General features: G+C 40.8%; 1 protein-coding gene across 6 annotated transcripts in view; it reads left to right on the top strand.

The window, feature by feature from the left end:
- Positions 1 to 12,444, top strand: part of LOC141908022 (GTPase-activating Rap/Ran-GAP domain-like protein 3) — a 116,390-nt gene that overhangs the window by 53,352 nt on the left and 50,594 nt on the right. For 4 of the 6 annotated variants that reach the window (XM_074797793.1, XM_074797791.1, XM_074797792.1 and 1 more), the window contains one exon: positions 8,841 to 8,876. The exons of the other annotated variants lie outside the window; for them this stretch is intronic. In XM_074797793.1, the coding sequence (XP_074653894.1) occupies positions 8,841 to 8,876 (36 nt within the window). The remainder of the gene's footprint in view (positions 1 to 8,840; positions 8,877 to 12,444) is intronic. 6 annotated transcript variants of the gene reach the window in all.

The following is a 12,444-nucleotide window of genomic DNA, read 5'->3' as shown; positions in this document are numbered from 1 at the left end:
TTGTCGCCCGGAAAAAAACAAAGGGTCGACAGAATGGTCGACAAAACGAAATATATCATCAGAACTTCACGATTCGTCGACGTTTTAATGTCGAATTGATGCCATATTTCGCGTTATGTCGACATAATATTATGGTGACTTGTTGAGTTGGAACGCGACAACTCGAGGCTCCTTGTCGCTTCCGTAGAATTTCCTACAACTGCTTTTCCGAACCGACAAACAACAGATAATCCTGAATTATAGATGGCCGTTGGCATTACACAGAAAGTACAACATATTCGCCGTTTGAGAAGATAATCCAGTAGTCGAAACCTTCCTTACCGGAATTAAGAATTTCGCTAAAAGAAAAAAATAGAAACCATCCCTGATCATACTTTGTAATTCAATATGCGGCGACGATTGGGAAGATAAGCGCATCGGTTTAATTTCAATCTAACATTTGGTTAGAATTTCAAATTCGGGCATGAGCGTTATATATTCGATGTAAATGTCTTAATAATCTTAATCAATGGTCGAATGAGACGGCGAATTTGCTGAATTTATGACGCGGTTTGACTTCTACTAATTGAAAGCCCACGCTAAGAATTTGTGGTATACAATCAATCGGGGGAATATCTAGCAGCCGGTCGCGTCTCAGGGAGAAACAGTGGAATTCATATATCAAACACCGACGTTTCATTAGGACCAAAGCGACCACGAGATAAACGAGAGCAGAGAGAGAGATAATATTTAAGGCATATTTTAGGCAATCCCATTATTGATTTAGGATATTCTACATCATTGATCTTTAAGTCCAACAAGATGTCTACTTCCCGCGTTGTTCTCCGATGAGGCCCTTTCAAAATATTCCATTTAGTCGCTGTCGAGTCTCGCTGTTGATTTTCGCTAGATCACGACCTATCCCTGGCAGACACGCCGCATCGACTGGTGCCAAATATGACCGAATCCATTAGTTGCTTAATGTACAACGTACAATTCTATACGAAGATCACCAGTTAAATATACCATCAGCGAAAGTTACGCAAATCTTGTCAACGTCTTTTGTCAGTAAATCTTTCGAGAAATGCAATTCGTCCCCGCTCACTGTATATAAGTATACGTAACTCAATTTCTATCGCCGGTCGGTCCGAAATTACACGACGATTCGGTTAACATCGTGCGGTAATCATAGCAGTATGAACGACGTTATTATTCGCTTTTTCATTATGATGCGTCTAATAAAATGTCGGTTGCAATATAAATGATGAGCGCCGTTGTTTGGTTGTCTGTATATAAATGCGTTGTAGTGCATCATCTCTTCTGTGATGCGACGATGAACGCAACGACGCGCGATGTTTGCAGCATAATATCGGTGTTTGACTTTAGGTAACTGCCCTTTTTTAATCCCCCCCAAAAAAAGTATCATATGCTATGTAGGTACGGCCCTATTAAGAAAGTTCCGATTCCGAACCAAATTAAGCTCGGACCGGTTTTCAAGATTCTTAGAGAAAACTCACTAGAAAGTACAGATACGCATTACAAGTTTGGCTGTAGATCCTATAATGTATATGTCAATTTTCATATATCATTTCACTACTTGGATTTTTACTAGCAGTATGATCCATTTTGAAACTATTTATCAACGATCTTCAATAATGTGTTTTCATCGTTGCGTACATACATATATACATCCATGCAATGAGAAGTTTTAATTAAGAAGAATGTGATATGTATAAGCTAGCAATCAGTAGTTACTGATGGTGGGTATATCATATAACATTATTCTGTAAGATTAGTCGGTTGTGAGTGTGTCATTAGCGCGTAGGAATGGCCCAGGAATTGTCTTATATAACTATACGAATATTAGACTGGCGTTGAGTTGCATTGACGTCGTTTGGGTTCGTATTTCGGTAAACTGTGAAATATGTAAGCTGGAAACGAAAAAATAATCCATACATGCACGTGTTTAGGGAGATTCCGCGAAATACTTAAAATGGATGGATGACGGTCGATTCTTTGATAAAAAGAACTTATTTATTATGATGCCATTGATCTTACCCAGGACACCACCACCTAACGGCAGTCAGTATTTAGTAGTATGGAAAATAGCAATACACTGTATCCCCAATACATCACCTTAATGTGGTTTGAGTTGTAAAATAAAGTTCAAGTTCAGTAGTACCAAACTAAACGTTGTATATATTCCAAAAAAAATGTACTTATTGATATGATAAACTTAAGATGATAATCATATAGTAGTGATAAAACTAAATTGTTTTTCTGTCCGAGCCACCTCGAGCAGCCGTTGTTAAATTGAATGGTCATCGTACATTTCTGAGCTCATATCATCAGATAACGTAAGCCAAGTTAATCAGACATATTTCTAAATGGCGGATCGATGTGAATATCGTATACGTATGATGACACATGTCTGGGTATGGAATTAGCATTTGCATTTTATCGATCACGTGTCATAAGTCGGCCACGCGAGTATCTTCTCTTTACGTTCTATATCTTCTCTATATCGTTACGTTCGTGTATATCTAAGACCCCGAGTATTAGGCGTTAATGTTGATGTGATTATGAAACGTTTGGTTAAGTTCGTGCGTCAAACGTTTCCGCAAATAGATTTCTTCCAGAGTTCAAAGTAGATTACGCGGATATACGGGGTTCGAACTCAATTACAGCCGGTGACGCCCTGACCGAAGCGCGTCGGCGGTACATATCGTTTGAGTCGTAATCAAATTTTCGTAGAAATACGACGGAATGAATCACGCGCATAAGCTTATATGATCTTATCTTGATACTGTTAAAACTTCTCAACGACTGCGAGTTTTGATCATATTTCGCATTCGTCGAAGCTACTTTCGCTATTGTCAACTACTATGCGTGGATATATTAAATCTGATAGTCATACCTCCTACACATAATACGAGTTGCAAGTTTCAGTGGTTTGGTCTGATTTGTAACCGCTGCATAATAGAACCCACTTGCGAGCGAATTTCTATCGAAGCTTTTAAAGATTTACGTCCATCAATTCAGATAATGTCAGCGGGCGAAGCTGAAGATGCACGTTGCATTTGGAACGATCTTGTAGAAGTTTCTCCTATACGAGCGTCTCCGGAAATACGAACGCGACGCGCTTTTGATGAACGAACTTTTTTTCAATTCGGCGGGATCTCCGTGTTTTGTCGTGTGTCGAGGTCGTCGTAGCGCGCGCGGCGAGATTGCGTTTAATGTCGATGATTACCGGGCTATGATGGCGTTTAGACGCATTCTCTGCCGAGAGCCCGTGTAATGACCGTAATTCTGGTGATACCCTGACAAAGTTGATTAGATATCTTGATTAAACTATCGCTCATTCCCGGAGGTGTGTTTGCGAGACGAGCTTGTCATTTCGACGTAGATCGTTGTTGTTTATGTGCGCGGAGCCTCTGTTTGTTCGGGTGAGATGGGTTCTTATCGTCAGATTTAGGCTCGCCTGCACTGGAGTTTGTCACCGCGGAAAGGGTTGTTTATGATCATATTTCCGACTGAGACCGACATTAACCGAGCGTCGTGTGGAGGTGATGAATGGCATCTTTTATCGGGAATCTTGTTCCTACAGGTTAAATATTAAACGTAAATGGTCTTTCCGCTTCTTGGAAGGATTGGTACGTGATTATCATTATGTATACATATACTCAAGGAGATGTGGAGACTGCGGGTGATACTTTGTAGGTTAACTAGATTTTATTGAAAATGCGAGCTTTCGCTGCAAGCAACAATGCGTATTTTCAATAAAATGAAGTTAACCTATCAGAGAACTGGCAGTCTCCGAGTTCACTTGTCAAATCATTTCACGGCTATGGCCTTTTCGACTACTTACACTGTCCAAGCGAAGTCTGAAAAGCTGCTGCTATAACGGCGTGAATTTCATGGGAAAAGAGATAAATCCTTTAACTTCAACTTTATGTCCTCTATTCGGGAATATATTGCAATAGACGAAGGGAGGGACACGGAAAAAAAACCATTAGCGAAACTCTTCAAGAGGCCCGAGAGAAAAAGAAAACATTTACAATGATTGCTTTGATGTAAACAATGATAATGGCAAAAACATATATAATTCCAATTTCGGTACTCTTGGTAGATGTATGAACACGATCTGGCAATAATGATAATGATAATGATAATGATGATAACGGTAACGCCGAAAATTCAAAAGCGCCTCTCTAGAGTTGTGAAATAAGCACGGAAAAGTACGGTTTTGAGGTTAGACTCGGATTGAACAAAATGACACACCCGAACCGTTTGATGCGGGTCATACGGACTGGTTCCGCGCGCACTGCGAGAATGAACTTCCTCCAAAATCGCGCAGACGGAATACAATAATATTCCATCAAAGCGTCACATACTCTGTTATTTTCAATATATACGATTGGTTGGTTGGAACCTAGATTCATCGGTTGAAACGGGACGAATCGACGTGGGAGTAAAAATTACATTAAGCGGAAAGGTTACTGCTGTGCGAAGAATAATTTTCTTTTGACGTACGACGCAACTTTGAAGTCACGGATATCGTGTTCCGGTTTCGCACGCCTAATCGTGACTGTTTCAATGCTTCGACACCTTCCTCGACATCTGACAATCACGCCTTACGAGAATAGCTACTTGATCTTAGCATGACACCTCATTCCGAACGAAATAGAACCGCTGTATTTTGTTCGCGGGATTAAAAAAAAAGATGCGGACTAAGTGGATAATTGCATGCCGAATAATGCGACGCCAAACAACTCAAATTTTTACGAGTTTCGTGCACATTTCTAATTATCTATCGGTCATAAACAGAATCTAGGGACTCCGTGATAATATCATCGAAAAAATCCCATTAATTTCAATAGTGTCACTAAATCTCTGAACAGGTCTGGCATAAAACCCACGGATACAACAGTAGAAACTAGAAAGTACGTACGTAACGTAATGAAGACTAAAATGGTTATACGCGTCGTGAGGCTATAAATATAAACAGCGAATGGAAAAGAGCTACATAGCTAGCTGGCAGCTAACTCCTTGCCAATATCATCAAAGGTTCATAGCAAAAAAAGACCTACTGTTTGATCGATACATACCGATTCATTCAGACGAAAATGTCTTTTTTGTCAAAGTGCTAAACGCTATACGAGTATTCGAAAGCGCGGGTGCATAATAGCGACGTTAGAATTCAGGTTATAACAGAGGTGATTGGCGATCGTAAAAAGACAGCAAAACTCCTCCGCATTACAGATGTTAGTTTAGTCGTTGATGAAACAATTTGCCGGGTTGTAACGTACGATAAGCAAATCCCATACTCAGAAAGAATAATGAAAATTATTATTATTCGTTTATTTCCACAATAAATTACAACGTGCCATGAAGAGATATACAAAATATGAAATTATGAGAAAAAAATATTCCGAAAAGGTTTAGTCCTAATTTCCACATATATCATAATATAATTAGTCACTCTGTTTCGAATCGTGTTTACATATCCCTGTAGTAACCTCAGTATTCGAAGACTTATGAGTATAGAGTCGAAATTTCGAAAAAAACGATCAATAACTGAATGAAACCTTTAAGGACTCGGATTTCTTTCTGAGCGGTGGCATCTTCTTTATTACATTATCGGTAGCAACACACACTAGTCAAGACATCGTTCCGCTGAAAGGTTGGCGACACCTGACAAGAGTTCAGCAGGTTCTGACAGGAAATCGTGCTGAGCGGATTCGTTCTCGCCGGGTTCAATTCGATGAAACCGCTGAAATGATGAATTCTGATTACGAATATTCGTTTCTGCGGTGTCGTTATCGTTAATTAAGTAGACGCATGACGGCGCGATTATATCCAATTTCAAACGTTTCTGCTGCTAAACTGCACCCGCTAATGATTCTTCGCTTTTATCGACTGCAAAAATTCAACTAGACACAGAATCCATATCGCTTCGTTGTCGAAAGGGAATTTCGTACGATGTAATTATTCCCCCCTGAATTTATCGATCGAAAACGAGCGCCATCATGGAAGCGACTCGACCCGAACCTAACGAGACATTAAAAATTTTTTTTGCGCCTTGCATAATTTATTACAGAAGTGCTCCGCGAATATGATTTGTGTATATAGGCGCGCCCGCGTGTGCGCCGCCGCCGCATTCCGGCGAGAATAATTATAACCGAAACGTGACACCTAAATTTCCGATCGAGACGAGAGCCGTGTCGATTGAATAGTTTTCGATTTTCAAACTCGACATTCTCGTCGATTACGAGATAGAGAGACGGCTAATGAATGCGACGCTCGCTGGTGCCGGTTTATCGCCTTTCATCAGCGCTTATACTGCGCTATATTCTGAAATCGACTTCACTTCGAACTCATTTCTTTCGAATTACGGTGTTCTGTTCTGTAACGGAACTGTTATTCAGCTGTCAATCTTTTTTTCGTAACCAAACCGCAGGGCCAGATTTAGGGGAAGGGGAGGTGGGGGTTCTGACCTCTGGCCTCTCATCGAAACAGGGATCGTTAAGACCTATAAATTTGACACACATTCTCTCAGAAATTGCATCCTTTCGGATTAGTGTCTTCAGAAGTATCTAAAACTGAGGGCAGAACCACGCGGAACCCCAATAGAGGACTTGTCTGCTTGATCAGAGAAACACCGTTTCTTTTCTTCTGGACCACGGCTTTCAAAGTTAACTAGATCCGCCCCAGAAACCCCTCTAACCATCGACAGATTATCACCATCGTTACCAAATAAACTTGTCGCCAGTTGCACAGTTGAAACTTTAGTCCAGAAATGGTCTTATATCTTAAGACTGGTCTTTAAGCTATAGAATTAGCTATAGAATTAAGTTGGTCTTAGACTTGTCTTGAATTTAAGCCGTGGACTGTCGTGAACTGGGCCAGTACTTCACTATAGGCCACCTGTCTGGACCACGGGCATTTTCATTTAAAATGGCATTACATTTTCAACCGACCCCGACCACAAACATCGTCGACATTTTTTCATGATCGGCCAGACTTCATCCATCAAAAGGCGATTGTCCGAGGGGGTGGGTTTCTATACAACAAGGAGATTGATACGACGTCTACGAGATAAGAAAACCAACTATCCCCATTACAGGGATACATTGCATAATCAACTCTTAAAATCAGGATGTTTTCGGCGCGTTCGAGTCACAGTTCGTTACGAGTGTTGATTCTGTACGAGCGTGTTTCTGACAAGCGTTCCATCATTTGCCTTTTTGCTTTTCTCGTGTGTCTGACATATTAATCCAGAGAATTCTATACCAGTATAGATCGAACTGTCTTTACGAGTGACGAAGACGTCGTTCTGTCCGCTATACCATTATTTCCGAAGCGGCTCCTATTTATCAGGCATGATAATTAATAATAATTGTCATTTTAATAGTGCAGGTATCCAAACTAGAGTCTGCTCAAATGCACTCCAAATGTGGTATTATAACCCCCAGCCTATAAATCTATTCATGTATCAGTCATCTCTACCCGGAGAGAAGTAACATCCGAGCAACTACTAGGCGCTCAGGAGTCATCTATCAGGCCGGGTACCCATTTACTCCTTGGTGGAGAGAGTCAATGAGGACAAGTGTCTTGCCCGAGGAGGGGGTTCGAGCCCACGACTTGGTGGCTTCCTACAGTCGAACGCTCTAACCACTCGCCCACAACGCTCTCTACAAGGCATGTTACTAATGAATTTGAGATCGGCGAAAAATCCCAAATATTAGCTCTTAGAATTGAAATTCTGTCATCTAGTGCGTTTATCTCAAAACGCTTCCTTTTTTGTTATCATCTTGCTTTGAGTTCGGAAAATATCACAAAAAATATTTTCAAGACAATTCCCGATGCAACAGCCATCATCATTGTATGGTAGATTAAAACAAGAATTGAAACTCTAGTAACTACTCCATCTGATTATCATCTTTCCATCATTTTTGTGGTATTTACTCAGTTCTTTTGCGTTTCCATATCATCTAATAATACGACACCGGTAATAACGTGGTGAAAACGTATGTGTTTTAATAGACAACATTAAAAATTCTTCTGTAGCAGTTTTATTAAGATATTTCTTCGACTCGCGTTTCATGCATAATATACCTGAGACTCATTAGAAGAATCAATAGCCGCTTGTTTTTATATAATTTTCTGGGATGGGCATGATAACGTCATATCATAATGGGCATACAGGTATTATATTCGCATTAGCAATATCATGATTTACTACTTGCGTAATCTTAGTTTACTGAACAACTACAAACATTTCAAATGGTCTATTTCTCAAAATTGAAGGATTTTTAAAGGAGTTTCAGAAAGTCTGCAACAAAAATAGTACCCGGAAGTTATCTGTGATTGGCAGCGCAGTGCCACCAATGAGAGCACGGTTACATGCACCCACTGGCAAGAAGGGCGCTAGCTGACAGCTTGTTGGTTGTCGCGGCGTAAATACTTTATGCCCCGATGCAAAACCTTCTTTTGCTCAAATTGAAGGAGCTTCAAGCACTTCAGTATAGTCCGAGGCTACAAGTCAAACAATGCATTTCTAAATGGTGATTTGCAGTCGGGTTGCGCCTTTAATAAAATAGTAGAAATAAATAATAAAACGGGCTTTCAATTCTGTCGGCGACTCTGCAAAGGTCAAGTGAATTAGATTTCTGATCCGATTCTCAAACCGAAAGTTACACATACAATCTTCTAATATAAACTACAATTCTTAGCAATCTTAAAAACCGAATTTCCCGAGATCCAAATCATCAGAAGTGTCATGATCGCTATTTCAGAAAATCACCGATGTAAAATATGTCATTTAATTTCTCATTGATTTCTTGTCTCTATCCATTTAGTGCCTATCATCTGTGTCCCGGCACAATAACCAAAAGGTAAGAGGAGTGGTCGATACTGCACGATGTACGGAGGGGAGAATGCGTGACCACCATCCATTCACTCGAAACAAGTCTCGGATGAATTGTCTCGAAAATAAAAATATCAAGATTCTTGAAAAACGTAAAACCATCCTTTTTCGCTCGATAACATTCCGAGACTTGGGTCGTAGACGCTTTCAAATTTATACTAACAAAATGTCCAATGTCAAGGTCACCGTCTGGTTCAGTCACCTGCGATGTTGTATATATGGCAATGACGACCCCGCACCAAATATATATTTGTCAAACCCGATTGTATGATATATGCTTGGTGATGGTAGGCCTAAAAACAGGTGACCAATCATCAGATCTAATGAAGCATGTCGAAGCATACGCTTTTGATAATATTCATATATGTATATACCTTTTATCTTCTACCATATTTTTGATATCTAAATGTATGTTTTATTGCGCTTGGAAAATACTTAATAAAAGACTATCGCTATAGATGCCGTGCTAAGCGACGCACGTTTTGCGAAACGAAAGTCGAGACAAAGCCATTATACATTATTAGCCCGGGATTGATAGCGAATTGATGGTCTCATTTACATATAGATGAATACGTTGATGCATGAAATTGAGCATCACGTGTATCATTATTGTAATCGTGGAGAAATATGAACTAATATTGTTTTGGTTGGCTATTCCGAATATTGCACTGTAACGAACTACGTCGTGCAACCCGAATCAAAACATGTGCCAACGATATTCTACGTCACTATAATCACTGATTTGTAATAATGATCACCATCCACTGTATACGGTCGGTATAACTGGTGTGGCACTAGTGACAGGTTCACCTGACACGTTCTTATAGCCGCGATCACGCACGTATAGACGATTTCACCCGGGTCAAACTGGTCAGGAGCAGTTCCGAGAGAACGCGTTCACCACGTAAATCGCCCACTCGATACTAAAACGATGTCGAAACGATGCTGTGGCAAGCGGGGATTATTCCAGAACCAGTGGGGTACCGGCACAAACCAGATGGCGCTACAATACACTCAATTATACGTAGTGAAAGTTGACTCGAATATAATTGAAATATAAAAGAAATTGAAGCGTGGTAACCGAGTTACCACTAGCGAACCTAGTGGATCCTCGCCTGCCATACGTGGAATCCTCGATTGCTAGAGTAGCAGTGCTGGTACCCCGTTAACATTCACACGGAATAATATGAACAATGCTAAAATTTGGCACGGGCCTGGCTTTTGGTCGGGCCAGATTTGGCGGGCCAATACGGTACCGGTGTAAACGGTTGGCCCGGGCCAAATCTGGCACTGGGTCAAATTTCGCCCTGGTCAAAAACGCTCGCTCGATCGCGGCTCTGTTCATGCGATGATCTAAAAATTTATCCCGCCGAATGAGTTTATCTCCAAATAATACACTACGGATATTCGAGACGACACCGATGGCTTCTACGCGCTTCTTCTATTAATCATCAATTATTCACCTTACTCTCAACAACTCTGCGTCGCCTTGTGTTCGGCGGCGAGCCCATTAGAATAGGACACGAGACGACATCGAGACATTAAGCGGTGAGACTGTATCCACCGACGTTGCCAAACGATTATGCAACTCACGTTTTACAATTAACCGTTCGATTAACCCTTGACCGGCACTAATACCTACCCACGTAGGAATAATAATCTATCGGGTAAAAACAATCATTTTGCCGTAGCCAGGCGCGATGGCTTCGCACGAACCCTTAAGAGCCTCTCTAAATATTCGTCCGTATCAGATTCACTTCGAATGGGGCACAAAAAAGCCTGGATTTTGGTCGTAAAGGGCACATTTTGCGTAGTTTTTAGGATAAAGCGGGCACTCACACGCTTTGAAATTCATTCTTGCCCTTTTATCTTATCCACGCGCGAAATATTCCGTTTGGCGATGTTTCGACCCATATTTTGTCAAAATCCCGGCCACGGGCACGCGTTCCGCTCACTATCGCTTATAAAATATCCACACGCTTTTTTTATTAATCATTCGTTCTTTCTTATTTTGATATATCTATTTTCATCGGTAATGTTCATATACGATTCATCCTTGTTTCATATATGTCACTGTTATAAATGACGACATCGCCGAGACTACGTCGTACGGGGGTCGATAAACACTGAAGATGTTTGATAATCATTAAATTCTCCACGAGGGGAATCCATTACATGTATTCCATTTCAGCGACATATTGTCTTGAGCCCGTCGGAGACTTGGTATACGGTATAATTTATAGCCAGCTCCATATTCGTGATCAAAGACAGTAAACTGCGCGCATATTTTGTCGATCTGTCTTCGTTAGTTTCGAGCTTATACGTTCTACGAGGTGCTCTATCAAATTCTAACAGGATGTATACCCAAAGGGATAACAGGCTATATTGGCACCATTAACCGGCTTGAAGGTCAATTATGACGAGAGTACCGGCTGATGGCGGAATCCATACGACAACAGACGTCACGATCCGATTCGAATATCTTACGGCGTGGCCTATCAAATCCAGGCAGACGCTTGGGATCAAATTAGGCCTTTTATCGTCGTTCGAAAGCGGTTTTAGCTTATCCTGCTGGCTATAACTTTAGAAGAATTTTCAATATCTCGAAGAAAAGCATTTTCAAAACTGAAACCTAACCGAGATCGAGATAACCCCCCCGACAAGGCGAATACCGATGCCCAATGCAAAAACGGGAGTGTATACGAATGCTTAAAAACTTAACCCCCCCCCCCCCCCCCCCGACAAGGCGAATACCGATGCCCAATGCAAAAACGGGAGTGTATACGAATGCTTAAAAACTTTTTATTTCGAAACATTATACACCTAATTGTTTTATTCTGCTAGAATGTTAATTCAAATATTTAGTCTTAAGCCAAATCTAATGATTATGCTTCTATAGAGTTGCGCTATACAAGCAAATGAATCATCATCAATATATTATTACGTTATAAGTGGGGTCCCGTTGCAGAGATTCTATAGCAGATCGCACTGACAAATCCGTTGCATTGTTATGGTTCTATAGGCTCGCTGATTCGTGCATTAAATTGAAAATGCATGTAGAGGTTATATAGCTCCGCATTTTCTTAAAGCACTGGAAAACGTAGACGGCATCGAAGCCCAAATCGGCATGTTCGTCAATTGTCGTGACACAATTTCAAGCTTGGCAAATCTTTCCTTTTAATGTGAACAGCGCATTTCAACGTCAGCGCTGATACCCTCATACATCAATTCATAATCCCATCGATACACATCGGAAGTGCCTCGATACACTGCTTTATCCAGTTTGGTCACGTTTTTTTTTTCTACTGCGGTTGAATACAGCCGAATATATCTGCCCTTTTGAAAAAATGCCTTTTCACACAACTTTTCATCCACGCGTTCAGGTGCACGCAATTTGCAACTATCAGTAGTTACGTGAATATTTGAATAGTGGCGCCCGCCACGTCTGATCTCTAATGTTTAGCTTTCGTAACCCGACTTTTGTATAGACATCTAAAATAAAAATATCTCCAATATCTCGGCTTCCAATCACTCTA

Source organism: Tubulanus polymorphus, chromosome 7 (genome assembly GCF_964204645.1).
Source record: "Tubulanus polymorphus chromosome 7, tnTubPoly1.2, whole genome shotgun sequence".
NCBI lineage: Eukaryota > Metazoa > Nemertea > Palaeonemertea > Tubulaniformes > Tubulanidae > Tubulanus > Tubulanus polymorphus.
This window is presented reverse-complemented; position numbering and strand designations above follow the sequence as displayed.